The 16530-nt window shown below is 52.9% G+C and overlaps 6 protein-coding genes across 6 annotated transcripts; 2 read left to right on the forward strand and 4 right to left on the reverse strand.

The window, feature by feature from the left end:
- Positions 1-127: 127 nt before the first annotated feature.
- On the reverse strand, positions 128-1505 carry NECHADRAFT_103554 (uncharacterized protein; the record flags this gene model as incomplete). Its single annotated transcript, XM_003046734.1, has 4 exons — positions 128-204; positions 255-1169; positions 1218-1371; positions 1417-1505. The coding sequence occupies 4 exons, from the start codon at positions 1503-1505 to the stop codon at positions 163-165; spliced, it is 1200 nt and encodes a 399-aa protein (XP_003046780.1). The 3' UTR covers positions 128-162.
- A 539-nt stretch (positions 1506-2044) lies between these two features.
- On the forward strand, positions 2045-4333 carry NECHADRAFT_76806 (uncharacterized protein; the record flags this gene model as incomplete). The annotated part of the gene is made up of 3 exons (XM_003046159.1): positions 2045-2161; positions 2205-2525; positions 2570-4333. The coding sequence occupies 3 exons, from the start codon at positions 2045-2047 to the stop codon at positions 4331-4333; spliced, it is 2202 nt and encodes a 733-aa protein (XP_003046205.1).
- Positions 4334-4883: 550 nt separating this feature from the next.
- NECHADRAFT_33794 (uncharacterized protein) lies at positions 4884-6350 on the reverse strand (the record flags this gene model as incomplete). Its single annotated transcript, XM_003046735.1, has 5 exons — positions 4884-5174; positions 5218-5274; positions 5319-5540; positions 5585-5802; positions 5849-6350. 5 exons carry the CDS (start codon positions 6348-6350, stop codon positions 4884-4886), a joined length of 1290 nt encoding a protein of 429 aa, XP_003046781.1.
- A 2529-nt stretch (positions 6351-8879) lies between these two features.
- On the reverse strand, positions 8880-9488 carry NECHADRAFT_122368 (uncharacterized protein; the record flags this gene model as incomplete). Its single annotated transcript, XM_003046736.1, has 1 exon — positions 8880-9488. The coding sequence occupies one exon, from the start codon at positions 9486-9488 to the stop codon at positions 8880-8882; it is 609 nt and encodes a 202-aa protein (XP_003046782.1).
- A 1617-nt stretch (positions 9489-11105) lies between these two features.
- Positions 11106-13540, forward strand: NECHADRAFT_99373 (uncharacterized protein). Its single transcript, XM_003046160.1, has 3 exons — positions 11106-12275; positions 12326-13184; positions 13237-13540. The coding sequence occupies exons 1-3, from the start codon at positions 11794-11796 to the stop codon at positions 13426-13428; spliced, it is 1533 nt and encodes a 510-aa protein (XP_003046206.1). The 5' UTR covers positions 11106-11793; the 3' UTR covers positions 13429-13540.
- Positions 13541-14017: 477 nt separating this feature from the next.
- Positions 14018-15514, reverse strand: NECHADRAFT_76810 (uncharacterized protein; the record flags this gene model as incomplete). The annotated part of the gene is made up of 1 exon (XM_003046737.1): positions 14018-15514. The coding sequence occupies one exon, from the start codon at positions 15512-15514 to the stop codon at positions 14018-14020; it is 1497 nt and encodes a 498-aa protein (XP_003046783.1).
- Positions 15515-16530: the final 1016 nt, after the last annotated feature.

Here is a 16530-nt window from a genome sequence, read left to right on the forward strand (position 1 = left end):
AATCAGATGATCAGACATTGACCGGCCTTTGGCACAGCCGCGCGCGTAGGATCCTTGGCGTGCAGAAAATAGGTAAGGACCAACAGCCAACAAGGATCCTGCAGAGAAGGATGAAGGTGATGAACATGGTGAGCAAAGTTAAATCCAAGGCCTAATGGCGGTTTATCCTATAATACATCTCAAGAACATCATCGCCGGCGACGCCTCTCGACATTGAGGTCATCAGAACTCTGACCAAAAGCATAGTCTGTTACAAACACGTCGACCAAGTTGTCCCAGAATCCCATATCGTAGAGATTCTCAACGTGACCGAGACCCCAGACTCTCTCCCAGGGTCCTTCTCCAGGAATCGGGGCGTCGTCCTTCGGAGGTCGTCCATCTTGCGTGGTGATGAGGATCTGCTCAGTCTCAACGGGCCAACGAGTATACCGAGGTTCGACACGTTCATTCTTTCGTCGGTTGGCTGGCATAGAGCGGCGGAATGCGTAGCCATCTTGCATGTCCTCCTTCCACTCTGACCACTTGAGTGTCTCGTTTGTTGTGGTGCCACTCCAGATGAGGTAGATCGTGTAGAGAAGAAGACCCCAGACGAGAGGAGCCGTGAGTATGGCGAGGAGGGCTGTGGCTCCCATGTTGACATTGTCTTGGATCGCCCATCCCCAAGCAGCCACGTACTCTGTCCAGTCCATGCTTTTGGGCTTCCACCAAGTCCAGTGAGGGCTCCATCTGGGTATTCTCGCTGTGATGATTGATAACCCAAGAACGCCACCGTATGTACATAGAAGGGCAGTGGAGGCGAGCAAGAGCACAAAGTAGTGCTGGTTCCCATAACCGACGCACGAGTTGATAAAGACGCAGTGGTGATCAGCTTTGGCCACGCAACGCTTGCAGAGGTTGCAATGCTTGGATCGAGCAGGTTTGAGCAGCTTGCAGGTCCGGCAGACGTGCCCAGGATGGAAGAGAGTATGGTCGTAGGGGTAGAGAGAGAGGTAGTACTCATGGTTCTCAGGCGTGATGTAACCAGGGTCGGCGGCACACGCAAGATAGAGAAACAGGTAAGGGAGGAAGACGGTGACGGCGACAGTAAACTTGGTAAATGTCCCAATCTTGGACCAAACTTCAGGAAGGTACATATACTCGCCGATGCTCATGATAAGCATGAAGAAGATCTACAAGCATCAGTTGTCATGCGCATTCATAAGCATCGCAAGACTTACCACAACAGTCCAGTGCCTTTCATGCATCATATAGTTACCGAATCGTGATAAATATTTCGATATCCTCCCTCCAGTGAGGATATTATCCACCCCCAAAACGCCATTGGGGATATAAACCCATATCACCTTATATAGAAAGGCTATTGGAGTTCGCCTATAACCGTCAGTCGCAGAATATACGAGGTACCTCTAAACCGACCTTAGAGCAGGCAATCTTCCAAAAAAGGCCACAAAGACCATGAAAGAGATGAAAAGAATCAACAACACGATGGTTTTGAACGAGCTCATGGTTGCTAGATTGACAACAGTAAGATGAAGACGCAAAGATCAAAATAAAAGACCAAAAGTGCCAGCTAAGCGCTTGGCATCAGGCTGCAGACTGGTCAGAGTCTCATAATGCACAAGCAAAAGACGATAATCAACAAAATGAAAAGATCGAGCACCGTGAATCAGGTCCTACGCTCGTATATATGCAGAACAGTTTGAACAAAGAACAACCAACAAGGAGGCAGCCGGACTGACCGGTGTTGAGGGGATGCTTGTAAGCAGACGCAATGCACGGATAAGTAAATGTGCTAGCCACACGTGACCCCGCGAGCCTCATCACACGCGTCTCCCGTGCCCTCAGGCTTGAATCTCAACAAAGAACATTCCATCAAACCGCAGGCGGTGCAAAATACGTGATTGGTTGTTCGATGTGATGGGCAGAATCCTTCCTTTCAGATGAATTTTTCAACTCAGTCTTATCGCGCCTGACGTCTTGGCGCATTTGAATTCAGCAACGCGTATGCAACGGTTTATGGCAGCGCGAACGAGCTAACCTCACCATGGGCACAACATACAATGGCGTCAACGGCGCCCAGGGAGGGAATATTTTTAAAGATGTCAAGTTCTGGGTGGCTCAGCGGGTGCCCTTGAGATCAACCTGGATTGACTACATCAAGGTACGTCACTTGATACTGAGTCGCGCAACCGCTAACAATTTAGGAAAACGGAGGTTCAGTGGTACCTCTAGAGAAGCATGCGGACATGCTAATAGCGGACCACAAGAGACTGGATGCGCCCCCAGGGGCATATTCATGGAAATTTATCGAGGACTCAGTTCGTAACGGCATTATCCAGATCAAGGACAAATACCGTATCGGACCTGATCCAGATCTCCCAAGACCAGTTGGCGCAAAGCATGGTGCCAAAACTACCCGTACTCCTTTCACCAAGGATGATGATGCAAACCTCGCAAAATGGGTGCTCTCTCGAAGATCTCAGCAGCAGCAAGGAAATGCCATTTACCAGGAATACGAGGCGATTGTAAGTGCTAATCTTCAGTCGATGAATGTGGCTAACAGTTGTAGAACCCTCGACATACATGGCAATCATGGCGCGACCGGTTTGTCAAGAGGCTTCAACCACGCGGGATGGCAGCATTGGAAAGGTTGGCAGCTGAGGCGCCAGAGGCCGATGTGAGCGAGCCAGCAGCGCCACCTGAACCATCACCGCGTGCTGCTCCTGAAGAAAGGCAAACTGTCCAGCAACCTGAACCGCAGGCTGCTCGGGTGCCCGCTGAACCTCAAGGTGCCAGGCAGTCTGAACCACAGAGCATCCAACGGCCCAGAACACAACCTGACACGGTCCCCGAGAGCGCGCCAGAGAGATCACAGAGCCAGACGCGACCGGCTTCTGTCGTTTCACAAGACGATCCTAAAAGGCAGCTCTTCTACGAGGATCTCAACGACTTCAAGACGGCTTCCAAAGCTGATATTAAGGAACGGCTGAACATTAACGGAAGGACCATCGACTTGTTTGACCTGGCAATGGCGATCGATGACTCCCAGGTAGATAGTCAGATGTATGACTGGTACGGTGTTGCTGAAAGACTAGGATTTGATGATCCAGACGAGGACACGGCCACACAGTTGCAAGTATGTTTTGACGAGCACCTAAGCGAGTTTGTCGCTGCAGTGGCGTCTTTCGACGAAGACAACGTGGAGCCAGAGGCTGAAGGTCCCGAAGAAGACCCCTTTGAGCAAGATGTGCCTGAACAGGCCAGCTCTCAGTGGCCTGCGAGTTATGTGCCCTCTTCACCTCCTGTTGTCATTGGAAGGAAGCGTTCTGCTGGTCAGCGGCAGCTGTCAACTGGTCATGGGACGAAAAGGCCGCGGTACGACAAGGACATGGTTATACCATCAACTCCAGACGCTGACCTGGATGCTGAGCTGCCTGCTGTGGAGCACTCGCCGAGTGCTCGCAAGAGCTCCCAGTGGCGGGGCTATATCGACGAGAGTGAAGCCTCACAGCATCTTCCACCTCTTCCTCCTTTGCAAGCGGAATCTCAAGACCTTGGTACAGGTCAATCGCCAACAACAGAGCCCAGACGCCAATCACTCGCTGCCACTCAAGAGTATCGGCATGGAGAATTGGATCCCACACCAATCCCCTTTTCTCTCAAACAGCCCCGCGAGCAGAGGGTATCTGCCGGCCGACAAGCAGCACGAGTTGAGCCTCGAAGACCAAGCCGTGAAAGCAGTTCGAGAAACGGTGTTTCTAGACAACCTCCTGAACCAGCTATTCCAGCAGCAAGGCCGAGACCAACGGCCCAGCCAGCCTCCCGACGTTCTTTACCTACATCTTTCACCTCCTCACACTCCGCTTCAAGACAAACAACTACTGCGCCTCCGAGAACCGAAACCACCCCAAGAAACAATCCGCCCCCAAGAACCAACCAAACAGACTCCACCGATGCCAACCGTCGGGAAATCCAGAAGTGGACAACATACTACGAAAACCGCGGATTTCCGCGTGACATCGTTGTAGAAGCCTTGAAGCGGACGACGCTCACTCCTGGAACCCTGGCACTCCAGGTCATGGAGTCTCTCCAGGCTGGCCGCGGGGTACCTTCTCGTCACGAAGGCATCTGGACGGATCGCGACGACGACGACCTGGCATTTGTGTCGATGGTGGATTTCACCCAGTCGCCGACCAGCACGAGCGAGGAGATGCAACAGCAGCGTGCTCAAAAGGCTCATAATCGTCTCATCAAGAAGCACACGTTTCAAAGGTTTGAACTGAGGAAAGCGTTTCTTCGTGCCCAGGCGAACCAAGGTCACTCGAAGGAATAGGGTCTTATACGGTGGCTGATTTCAACGTCGGGCAATGAATTGTCCTAGCTCAGGAGTACGGTACGTGCAGGGACATGGACGTGGATACCCAGACCAAGAGGTCTTTCAGGTGTTTATGGGAATGTATAGTTCTGAATTGTGTTGGTAAAATTGATAGCGAAGCTAATCATTGTGATATTCATCAGCCCCTTGAATCATTAATTGTAGTTGAAAATGCGCCTTCCCATATCCCATTGGTATCCCATTGTAATATACCCATGAACCCTTCATGGCCAATCCCAGTAAAGTCCGCACGAAAGCCAACACCTTCCCATCGTTAAATCCCATAACCGCTCTTATCCCGCGGCACCAAACGACCCGAGCCCAGTATAACTGTTGATATGTCATGTCGCGGTCGTATCATTCATAAGACATCATTCTTAAGCGGGAGTCGTTCCGTTAGATACCAAACTTGGAGAGTTGAGCGACGGCAAAAGAGTTGCATAAGAGCCGACATTCGACACGACAAGTCCCGCAAGTTCGCCTAGCACGGTTAGACACGATCATGCTATTAGACTGTTAACTTACCAGCGCCAACAAGCCAAATGTTTCTCCAGAGAGAAGGTTGAAGACCATAGGATCCCATGGTAAGTGAAAGCGCCGGGAAAACAACGTGAGGCCAAAGCCCAGCAAATCCAAAACCGCCAAATACATAGCTTTGAAAGCCAGCAGCTGATGCGGCAGTTGCATCAAGCATCTCCAAAACTTGGCCGGTCTTTAGATGTGCTTGCTCCAGGCGTGAATCGTGATTGTCGTACTTGACGAGTAAATTTCCGGCCAGTTCTTCAAGTTTTCCCATCCCCTAGACTGGTCAGCAAAGTCATACATTGTGTGGACAAACTCACAGCTTCGATCTCTGCTTGCTTCTCAAGAATCACTGTCGTCCGCAATTCTGTCGCTGCCTTCATTGTGTTAGCGTGCACTCGACAACGTCAGAAGCACTTACCATCTGGTCCTGAAGAGAAATAGACGACGCCATTGCTGTAGTGAGTGCAGTCACAAAGACATCAACTTCGCTGTTTGCTCTTTGGGTGGCAACTTCGAGTGCCGTTTCGTGGGAGGAAGCAATGTCAACAGCACTCTCCTTGGTTGTACGGATCAGCATCGTAATGAGCTGATGCAGGCTTCTAGCGTCTTCGAGTCCGCTCCGAACCGTCTCTCCCGATTCCTGATCATGTTAGCTTGAGCAGTGAATTGTATGCGATAACGTACCTGTGCAACTTGGCCCAACTGCTCTCGAAGAACATCACTGGCGAGTTCTAGTTCCGATCGAAGGCGCTGGACCTGGGGGCTGAGGTTCTCAACTGAATCACTCGCAGCGAGGAATGCGCGATTGAGCGACTGAAGGCGCTCTTCCATCTCGACCTCAATCTTGTTCGTCATTGTCTCGAGGATCTTGGTGATTCGCTGGTAGAGATGGAGGTTCTCGGCTGGATTTTGGTGAGCATTGCCTTCTCCTTTCACGGTGCGACTAACCTTTGTCATGATCTGCTCTAGCAGCTTCACAAAACCGCAATGCTTTGTGTCGATAGCTCACCCAGGTGTTCCAAGCGGAGTCCGACTGGGCAAGCCCCTCGAGGCAGTCGTCAATCTCAACTGTCGAAACATGGAGTTGAGGGGCTGCTGGGACAGGCAGGGATGCCAGAGTCGACTCTCGGAATTTGGAGCACGTCGAAGGAATCATGAAGCTACCCCGTTCCAAGTCGCAGATAGCAAGGCTCGCCGCATAAGAGTCGACAAAATCTCGGGCTGCTCGTCCACTGTCGATGTGAATGGTGGCTTCATCCTGACCGTCGAGGAGGTGACAGTTGTTGACCAGCAAACGCGCAGCAATCCGATGGCACAAAGGCTCAGACTCTAGTTCTTGGAGTTCTTCGAGAGCAGTAGTGTACGCGGTAGAAAGTCTTTCAGGCTGGCGTTGGAGTGGCTTACCGGCACTGCCTTGCGGGTGCTGAATGGAGATGCCATCGCCTATCATGGTCAGCTTCAAACTCGAAAGGGGAACGAAACCTACCACCAGTATTCCTCTGGGTCCTCCACGAAAATCCATGCGCCTCTTGTGTGAAGTGAGCAAGAAGGAGGAGCGCCCAAAGAAAGACCCAGCTCATCTCGAACAACATGTTGAGAGTCAACCTGTGGAAAAGGGGGCGCCCTGCAGTGACGGAATGTTGTCACTGGCAGGCCAGTGAATTTTGTTCGGAAATCAAAGGCAGTCCGATGCTTGCGGTTGGTGGGAAAGAAGAAATGCGAGTGTTTGGTGGAGGTGGGAGGTGAAGTAGAGTGCAGATGAGTGTGCGGAAGGCACGAAAGGCGGCTGTTCCCCAAACAGGCGGCAGAAAAAAAGTCTCCCACGAACACAATCAGGGCTTCAAGCGTGTGCTCGATCTTTAAGCGGGGAAACGTCAATCAGAAGTTCGTATGTGAAATAATTCAAGTCCAAATAGACAAAGGTTGTGGCAGAAATGCATTTCATGTTGAGGCTTGGAGCTCCCATCTCGCACGCTTCGGCACTGTCAACACCCTGCCAACCCTCGCCCACTCCAATGCGGTTATATAATGGCCTACATGATTTTATTCTTGTTGAATTAGGTTAAATCAATCCATGACTTGACCCAATTCAAGATACCTACCTAGGTACAATTCTCGAGGCCGCAAATCGTCCCATCCATCCTTTCGATAGGATGATACTAACCAAATATCCCAAGTTAGATGATTTAATCACCAAGGATTCAAATCAACAAAAAGGGCAAATTAAGCAACCAGACTCAGATAGTAGGTTACATCTATCGCCCGACTCGGGGCCAGTCAGGAGGTTCATCGAGACTGCTCGTGTTCCCGTCCCGTGCAAAGGCCAGTCCTCACAGTACCACAAGCACACACACACTACCAGTTTTACTTGCTGGAATAACATGTCTTTTGCTCTAGTTATTCAAATGGCCTTCTAAATGTGGAAGATAGCAAAGAAATCTAGTGGATAGGCCTGACATGGTGGTACAGGGTCTCAGGGCAAGTGAGTTTTGTACAATGACTTGCTCCTTGAGGCATTGTGCTAGCTACTCAGGGACAATGTCATGCCAACACTGGGAAAACAGTCGTCTTACTAGACACATATAATTCCCCAGTTGAGAATTCCACAGATTAGATGGAACAGACATTCAGCATCTTCCACATTCACCCGGGTCACGTTCAAGCAGTCACCGGCTTACACCGACGTCCCTCCTTGGAGGTCGCCGATATTAACAAGCAGTTAATTTCCACGATAGGGCTATATAACCTTTGCCCGCCGATTGGCCAAAAGAGTCCGTAAATCATCCGAGTCAATTCCTAACTGCCCGTACACCTCCGCGGTCCCGTCCCCCGGTCGAGATCGGGAGGGTCAACAAAGCCGATCGTACGGTTTTTACATGCGGCGGTCCCCACCGACACAGCGAGACTGTGACGACATTCAGAACCGTCTGAAGAAAAAAAACATGAACTGCCCTCGTGGGGCGCAATATATTCAAACTATTGCTTAATCTAGACGGCGGCGAACTGCAGCCGTGCGCAGAACCAACGTCATGCTGCGCGCCATCCAAGGCAGTCTTCCCTGAAGCTTTTCCCAAGGCCTAGGCCCCTTGACTGACAGAACCTTGCATGTATCCCCGAGGTTGCATCGGATCTGGGTACTGGTCGCTGGTTGGCGCTTGTTCTTCTGGCGGCCGGTGATTCGCTGTTTACTTTTTTTCCTTTTTCCTTTTCGGCGCGCTTCACCGACCGACCGTTGACCGATTCAACGTCCCGCCTTTCTTTGAGGCTCTACTGCATAGTCTGTGATCGACGCTTCACACAGCTCACGTCAACTATTCACGAGCTGGCCGTGTGCGGCTGTTATTAGACAGCCCCCGTGCCGTGCAAATCACTGAGCCGCCATACGGATGGCTCATCACGGAGCTGTGCCGTTGGTGAATGTCCAGTATTCATCAGGTATAATAGACCGTCAAAGGCCAAACCGACTTCTTACCTCGTAATAGACATAACAACTTTTAACAAATACAACTACAGACTCGAATCTAGACGCGCCAGATATAGACATCATGTGCGTACAGGTGGACAAAAAGTTTGCGTGTGGACATGTCGGCTTCTTCAACATCCGATGGTGTGCCAATGCTCTCAAAGGGTGTAAAGGCCCCTCGCAGAAACACGACATTCTCGTCGTCACGGAAAAATGCCCAGACTGTGTACGAAAGGAGACTCTCCCCAAGCCATGGCCTGCCAAATGAAAAGGGAGGGCAAGGGTGAATTGTCACGAGGGCATAGTGAATTACGGCGTTCAGGGCTGGATATTTAGATTTACGAGATAAATGCCACCTCGACGGAGAATGACTAGTTATGAGAGGTAGACGCGAGGTCTATGAAAGAAAGATAAAGAAAGAAAAAAATATGCCCCTTGTTTTTTTTTTTTTTTTTTTTTACCTTTCCGATGCCGTGACCACAAACACGTAGAAGCTACTCCGTATCCTCATCCATCCTAATTCTTGTGAAGCCTGGGACCTCTGGTCGAGGTTGTCCTGCGCTTGGTTGTGGTCGTCTTGCGCTTTGTCGTGGTCGTCGCAGGCTTGGTAGTAGTCGTCGTCGTGGTGCTGGTGATGGGAGGCGGAGGAGTCTCTTGCTTTAGCTCCACGCAATAATGGTCGTTGATCAAGGAGAAGCACTTCCACCCGTCCGAGAAAGGGACGTCTGGGTTCAGCCATCTCCAATCTGGTTGAGACAGTTCAAAGGCAGCGGCTATGTCCCAGCATGAACCCCCTTGTGTTTTAAAGCCTGCAGCGAACTTGGCGCAGTTACCAAACATGGCTGTGCTTGCTGGGTAGGGTGTGCTGATGGGAGCTCCAGGCGCTCTTGTCCTGACACAGTACCACGACGGGGGGAGTTGGTTGCAACCAGTGGTTGGGTTGAGGTTTGGGTTCAGGTTCAGGAATGCCTGTTGGCTGAGTCCAAATCTGCTGGTGAACTCCTGGCAGCTCTGCCCGTAAACGAATTGATCACAGTGAGGATGTGACAATTGGATTGGCGTAGCGGCAGATGCGACCCCGGCGACAGCAGCAACCGCTGCGGTGAATTGAACGATGCCCACCATCTTGTAGTTGAGGTTGTTGTCTGATGGGCTTCTGTACTTGGACCGAGTCGTTGAACCTGCTCCTCATCCTGCAGGTGAGAGAGCCCTAGATATACACATTCGAGGACACATTGAAGCACTTCGAGGCATGAGAAAACTGGGAGCTGAATAGGAAGCTGGGCTGTCTCTCAATAGCTATTCAACACCAGATATAGCAGTGTTTGCGTCGGTCACCAACCTCAATACCCGTGTCATTACCCGTGCAGTGCAGGGTAAGTAGAAGATGAACCCAGTGACCCTTCACTAGAAGTTCACTCCCTTTGTACTTGATTGACTAGAGGCAAGGCACGGATGCAGTTCGTTGCACGGGTAATGGCTTGTGCTGTACTTGTGCATGAGAGTCCTGTGCGGCGCATCCAATGTTCCTAAAAAGGAAAAACAGCGAGGAGAAACAAAAACAGCTGAACAGCAGGGAATACAGCGGGAGGGAGGGCATGAGGGGAAGCCAGCCAACCAACGGCAACTTGAGAGGCCCACTCCATAAGCCTTTAGTGGTCTCGATGGGGACTAGAGCCTGGCAGCTGAGCCTAGAAGCCTGGGCTAGAGTCGCTAGCACGAGGCTGAAGATTTGTGTCGCAGGAAAACCGTTGCCAAGACCTTGCAGCACTGTTGTAGCCGGTGGTTTGAAGTGGAGAGATTGGCTGACGAGGTGAATGACAGGGGCCGCTAGAGGAGCAAGGAGAGAAACAAGGGGCACGTGACGCTCGGGCTTTGACGCTGAGCAGGGATCCCTCGAGCAGGTCAGCACGTCCAGACGAATAGCAGCAAACCTTGGACGTCTGACATTCTCCAAACATTTAAACAACAGCGAATGACAGCCACCAGCAAGCCTCTCGGGCCAATGACAGGAGCGGCGCCGGGTCGGCGCGAGTCAGCCAATGGACGCGGGGCTTGGCCATCGTACAATTCCCCTCCTCAGCCTCGCCCATCATACGATGTCGGCCAGTGAGTGGACATTTTCTGCTACGCCAGCGGCCCAGCGCTCCCGGGGTCTCCAGGGCCCCTGGAGCTGGAACCGCAAAAGACGGGCCTCTTCGAGGTAAAAGTCACGCCATTGCGGCCGACAAACATCCATCACGACGTCCACCGGCAGTGGGAGAGGCCCCGTCCCTTGTGCGCTGCGTCTCGCTTCTCGCCTGCAGAACCAGGTGAAGAAAAAAAAAGGCGTCTCTGTCTGTGGTCGGCATTGTCGCCAGCGTGCCTCAGCATTCCCAGGTCACATACCCGGTGCCCAAAAGCAACAACTCAATCGCGAGGGAAATCCGTCAATCGCCCCCCCAAGAATCAGCCGCAGAGGGAAAAATTCGACTGCGGCGAATACGACGACACACAAGACGGTAAATCCGGGTTTTCCTTGACTATCCTGTCGTGTCCTGTCCCAATCCCAAGCAGTCTCAGGATTGACTCCCAGTTCCCCGTCCCCGCGCAGCCTGGGCCTGGGCTCTCGAACCAACGAATTGGGAGCCGCATCCGTCCGCTCGTCCTGTCGACTGATGCCTCTCTCCCCGTAAAACCCTTCACTCCCTCGTCCAACGTCTAGCAACCTGCTCGCCGTTGCGCCCGACTTTCACTCCTGCGATACTCCCGCCTCCGTTACTGGTAACTGTGGCTAGAGCCCGCACCGCACCGCACCACGAGCATCCACCAGCACCAGGTCCGAGTCAAAGCTCGACCTCCTCATCAAATCTACAGCGAATCCCATCAGCAATCCTCCGCCCTGGCAGGTCCGCCCTAGCCATCGCCGCCTCTGTCGACCCATCTCCGTCGTCGCATCCATCCATCTCATCTCTCCCGCTCGCTCGCTCTCCTCTCCGCTCCAGACTCGTGTCCCGTCGTTAAGCTCTTGGATCTGGCCTCAATCTCGACGACACCCCACCACGCCATCGTGTATCGTCCCGTCCCCGGTTTCCTATCTCTGGACTGTATTTCCGGCGTCATCCTCACCCGCCGCCGTTAGACTTGAGAAATCTTTGCATCGTCTCATTGCTTTTGCGAGGCTATCACCACGACCACCGTCTGGATCGCCCCGCCTCTGTTGCCGTTGACGCACCAACGCCCTCGGCACCCCTCGACACCGTCGCGACGACCTTGCGATTACCCCGAACCCCTCGAATGACTTGGCTGTCGTGAACAGCATCGACCCGACCTCACGTCCTTTCCGACACCGTCGCCGCGAATTGAGCCGGCCTAAATTTGCCTTGGTTGCTGACACGAGATCCCACGTCCTCGACGATCAAGGCCACCAGGCCGGGATGCCGTGTTAGCAATGGATCCCAATCTCCTCAGCTTTTTCTCGGTGCCCAACAACCAGACACTCAACCCCGTGGACCAGAACGCCGAGTCGTCAACCGGCGCCATCTCTCAGCAGCAGCAGCAACCACAAGAACCATCGCCATGGAGACCTTTAGAAGGCGACATGGTCGACAGGACATCTGGTCCTCAAGGGGGACCGGTTTCCTCTTACGACCACCAATCGTCTGCCCCTTCCGACATCACATTCACACAAGCCCCCATGCCATCACCCTACACCCAACATAAGACCGTCTTACCTACCAGGGGTCACCCGCGGACTCACCCAAGGAAAAGGGATGCACACGATAGAAAGCGCACCAAGGTCGACACAGAGTCGGCGCTCGAGTCGCTCGATTACTGGATCCAGTTTGATGATGATGAGGCCGAGAGGACAGGAAGTTATGAGATTGACTTTTCTAAGCGATATGACATGATGAACAACACCACCACTACCCGGTATGTTTCAAGTTGTTAATGATGAATCAGGAGGCTGATGATTCGACAAGCCCGGGTTTTGGATCAAGCTCCACGACGCCAGGTCTCGGAACTGGCATCTATGCGACCGCCCCCCCGTTTAAGGGGAACGACTATTTTGATGACAACGCTCTAGATAATGCACTGTCCGATGATGAAGAAGGTTTTGATTCGATGAGTCTGGAGGAGCACTTGTCCAAGATTGAGACGATGCCGCCACCAGAGGTCCCACCAAGGGAGGGTCTCTACTCGACGCCCCTCAGTTGGGAGAAGCCCGAGCCCGGACTGCGGATGGAGCCGAACTTTGGCGTGGGAGAAAGCCCTGGGGGCATGAGCACGGCAGGATACGGGCAGACGATGCCCGGAGTTGGCAACCAGGTTCTCAGCAATGACGAGCAACGGCGACTTCTCGCCATCGCCATGAATACTGGTCGGACACCGGCCAGCTTTATGCCTCCCAGTGGATTCGGTCTTGGATTTGGGGCTGGGCTGGGCTCAGGTCTTCCGCCCGAGTTCAACGCGAGCATCGACTCTATCCTGGGAACGCCTGGGGAACAGAGTCAGAAGCAGACGCCAACGCCTGCTGACAGCACAAAGGCTCCATCCCGAAACCAGGACATTAAGACCGAGGCTTCAAGTGAGACGGGTACTGCTCTCAGTTCCTCCCGACCACAGCTCCATCGCTCCAATACAGATACAACTGACAAGGGCAAAGATAAAATGAAGTCTGGGGATCGAACAGCTCATAACGACATTGAGCGAAAGTATCGAACGAATCTCAAAGACAAGATCGCCGAACTCCGCAACGCTGTACCCGCCCTGCAGTCGATACCGGAGGATGGAATCGACGAGGGCGAGGGAAATTCACAACGAGCGCCCAAAGTGAGCAAGGTCAGTGGTACTCTACTCTACTATATACAGCTCGACGACTGACATTCCACAGGGCACCGTCTTGACAAAGGCAACCGAATATATTCAATACTTAGAACGGCGCAACAAGGCCATCATGAAGGAGCACCAAGAGCTGGCACGGCGTCTACAGGCATTTGAGCAGCTTCTCAGTGCCTCGGCTAGACAGCCATTCCTGATGCCCAACCACAGCCGGACGCTCTTCGACCCGAGAGGATTCTGCTGAAATAGACATTGTTTTTTTTTTCTCAAGTGCGCTTGCTTGGGACTGTATAAATATACCCCAGAGATGAATCGTGCTGTACACACTACACTGCTCATCCTGTTTTCTGCGTCAACCTGACTGTCGCGTGCGCTTGCATATGTGAACGCATGGTCTTCAGATATGAACGCCATGGCTTCAGAGATGGACGAATGCATGCCATGTCATGGTATGGCTGGCATATGCATGGCATGGGCTTGTTTGTTGTGATTTGTTTTTGAGAAACGAAACCGATGCCGAGTTATACGACCAGGCCAGGTCGACCAGGTGAGTGCTACCCTAATCATCGCTTACCAGACAGACAGCCTGAGGACGGACCACTGCATGCATCTAATTTCACATGCATCGGGTTGTGGCTTGATCCATGATCCCCGGCCATGACCATGAACTGAACGCGGTATTGTTGCTGTATTCAGCCGATAACAAAGGTAGGCATAGCAACAAAATTCGAGTGGGTCGTGGGCGCAACAGCCGTCATGGTCACATTGGTATTGTACACTTATGGAGTATGCTAGTCTATCGTCTATAGCTAGTGTACAGTTACAGTCAAGTGTTATCGCAATGCTTCAATGTCGGCCACTTCCTTCACCGCCTCTGTGGACAGGATGTAGGGCGAATCATCATCTACACAAACGCTGTCCTCGATCCGCACGCCCATGCCTCTAAAGGCAGCCGGCCACCGGTCATCGTTGGGTACATAAACACCTGGTTCGATGGTTACGCAGTGGCCCTGCCGGAGGGTCTCTCGCCGGCTGTAGCCAGGGCAGTCGTGCACGTCCAGGCCAATGTAGTGTCCGACGTGGTGGGGGAAGAGCTGGTCAATGTTGCTCATGGAAACATCAAAGCCGATACTACGCAGCTGATCGACGAGGCCGCGGGCCGTGATGTTATGGATGTCTTCGAGAGAGACGCGTGCGCTCTCACGGCACAGTGAGACGCTGGTGCGCTGCACCTTGAGGACGGCCTCGTACAGGTCGCGCTGAGCGGGGGTGAAGCGGCCAGATGCAGGCCATGTGCGGGATATGTCGGTGATGTACGTGCCATACTCACCGCCGGCGTCGATGAGAATGAACTCGTCTTCACGGAATGTGCTGTTGTTAACAGTGTAGTGGATGCAGTTTGCCCGCTCGCCGCCAGCTATCACGGGAATGTATGCTGGGCCATCGCAACCTTTCATGGCAAACTCGTAATCAAGGAATAAGTGCAAGTCCTTTTCTCGTTTCCATGGCCTGCGCATGGCATCTGTAATAACACGGCCCGAGATCTGACCTGCAAGACGCATGTTGGCGACCTCGGCTGGACTCTTGATGACTCGCAGCTTGTTCATAACAGAGAAGAGGGGTGTCCGCGCTGGACGAGACTCTCTGCCGGAGAAGAATCGCCATAGCCATTGGGCCGTCGCGGCGATGCTGCCTTTTGGAGGTTGAAAGTCGGCATAGACGAGCTTTGCAGACTCGAATATTTTGGGGAGGAGTGTCTCTGCCATATCTATGGAATGAGCTTCGTCGGCATTAAAGACATCGCGGGCAGCTTCAACGCCATTGCGGTAGCCGTTCCATTGCTCCTCTCGAGGGTTCTTTGGCTTGACAAAGAGCGTGAAACTGTAGTCGCCATACTCAGGACCAGTCTTTTGAATGACGGCAATTGCGTCACCCTCGAGCCAGCCGGTGAGATATAAAAAGTTGGACTCTTGCCGGTAGGGGTGGAAGACGGCGCCCGACTTGTACTGGAGGGATGCAGCATGGAGAACGGCTATGCTGCCATCCGTCATGGCATGGGCGAGGGCAGCTCGGCGATCGGCATACTCTTGAGCCGTGATGCCGGGTGTGAGCTCGCCCGGTTTTAGGATATGAGGATGGGTTTCGTGGACGGGTTGACCGAAACGGAGTTCGGAGGCAGAGACGGAGGCATAGGTACGGCGGATGACGGGCTGACGGACGAGGGACGGGACATAGGTCTGACGGAGTACGGATGTTGTTGATATTGTTTGTTTGGAGGCGACTCGGAGGGGCAGATCGAGGCTCCGGAATGGAGCTCGAAGGAGCTTCATATTAACGTCTACAGGAGGATTAGCATTAATAGGCGACTAGGAATTTAGCCCTTACCAGCAATTGGCCGTGCAATTGACGTCAATGACCAATGTTGGTGACCAGTCTGGGCCGAGGCTGGATGATGAGGTGCAGACGGGATGCAGGAAAAGCTGACGAGTGAGAGTGAGGCTAAAGATGCTTCAACGCCTCAGTTATTACCTACAGTAGATACCTACACAAAAGGGTCCATCCACGTTTTCATCACAACATATATACATAGTCAAGGCCATTCCCGACGCATTCATTCCTCTGCTGAATTACCTTGGAATATGTCTCAAGCTTCCATTGTTTATTCCCTGTCTCGCGAAAAATCCCCGTCTCCGGGACGAGGCTGAAATTGTTGTTTGGTCTCGTCTCTCCCAATTTCCCGTTTCTGGCTTCGCGGGCTCTGGTTGCTGGGTGGCCGCCCGGGGCTAGGGCCGTGCGTGTTTTTGACAGTGGAGGCCCGGCGCCTCGCTGCAGGCCACAGAAGGCCTTGCGCTGGGGGGAGAGGCCCCGGGAGGCCCCAGGCAGGCCCTGCTAGGCCGCGTTTAGCAGCCGTGCGAGGCCGCACCACCGCCCAGGACGGGCATAGCGCTGTTGTGCCAAGCGCGAGTCTCCAACAACACGACCCGCGGGCACGCTTCTCTCTCTCTTGCTCAGTCATCAATCAACCTGGTCGGGTCCCTCACCTGTCTTTCTCTCGAGGCAAAACCAGCCCGGCCAAAAGGTCCGAATAACACAACCATCTGCCCCGGCATCTCTGGCTTCCTGCTCGTGTTTGACTTGTTCACTCTGTTGTTTGTTTGTCTCTTTTTCTTTTGCACTGCAGCCTGGTCCTCTGATGCATCGATAACGTCCATTCCCGCCGCTCCTCGCCACATTTTGTCCTCGTTTGACGTGTCTGACCTCCGCGTCGCGTGCTGTCCCAGCCCCTCACCACGACCACAACCAGGACCGCAGCACACCGAAATAATCAACAATACCTCCAAATTCT

Source organism: Fusarium vanettenii, assembly GCF_000151355.1.
Source record: "Fusarium vanettenii 77-13-4 chromosome 2 genomic scaffold NECHAsca_18_chr2_1_0, whole genome shotgun sequence".
In the NCBI taxonomy this organism is placed as follows: domain Eukaryota; kingdom Fungi; phylum Ascomycota; class Sordariomycetes; order Hypocreales; family Nectriaceae; genus Fusarium; species Fusarium vanettenii.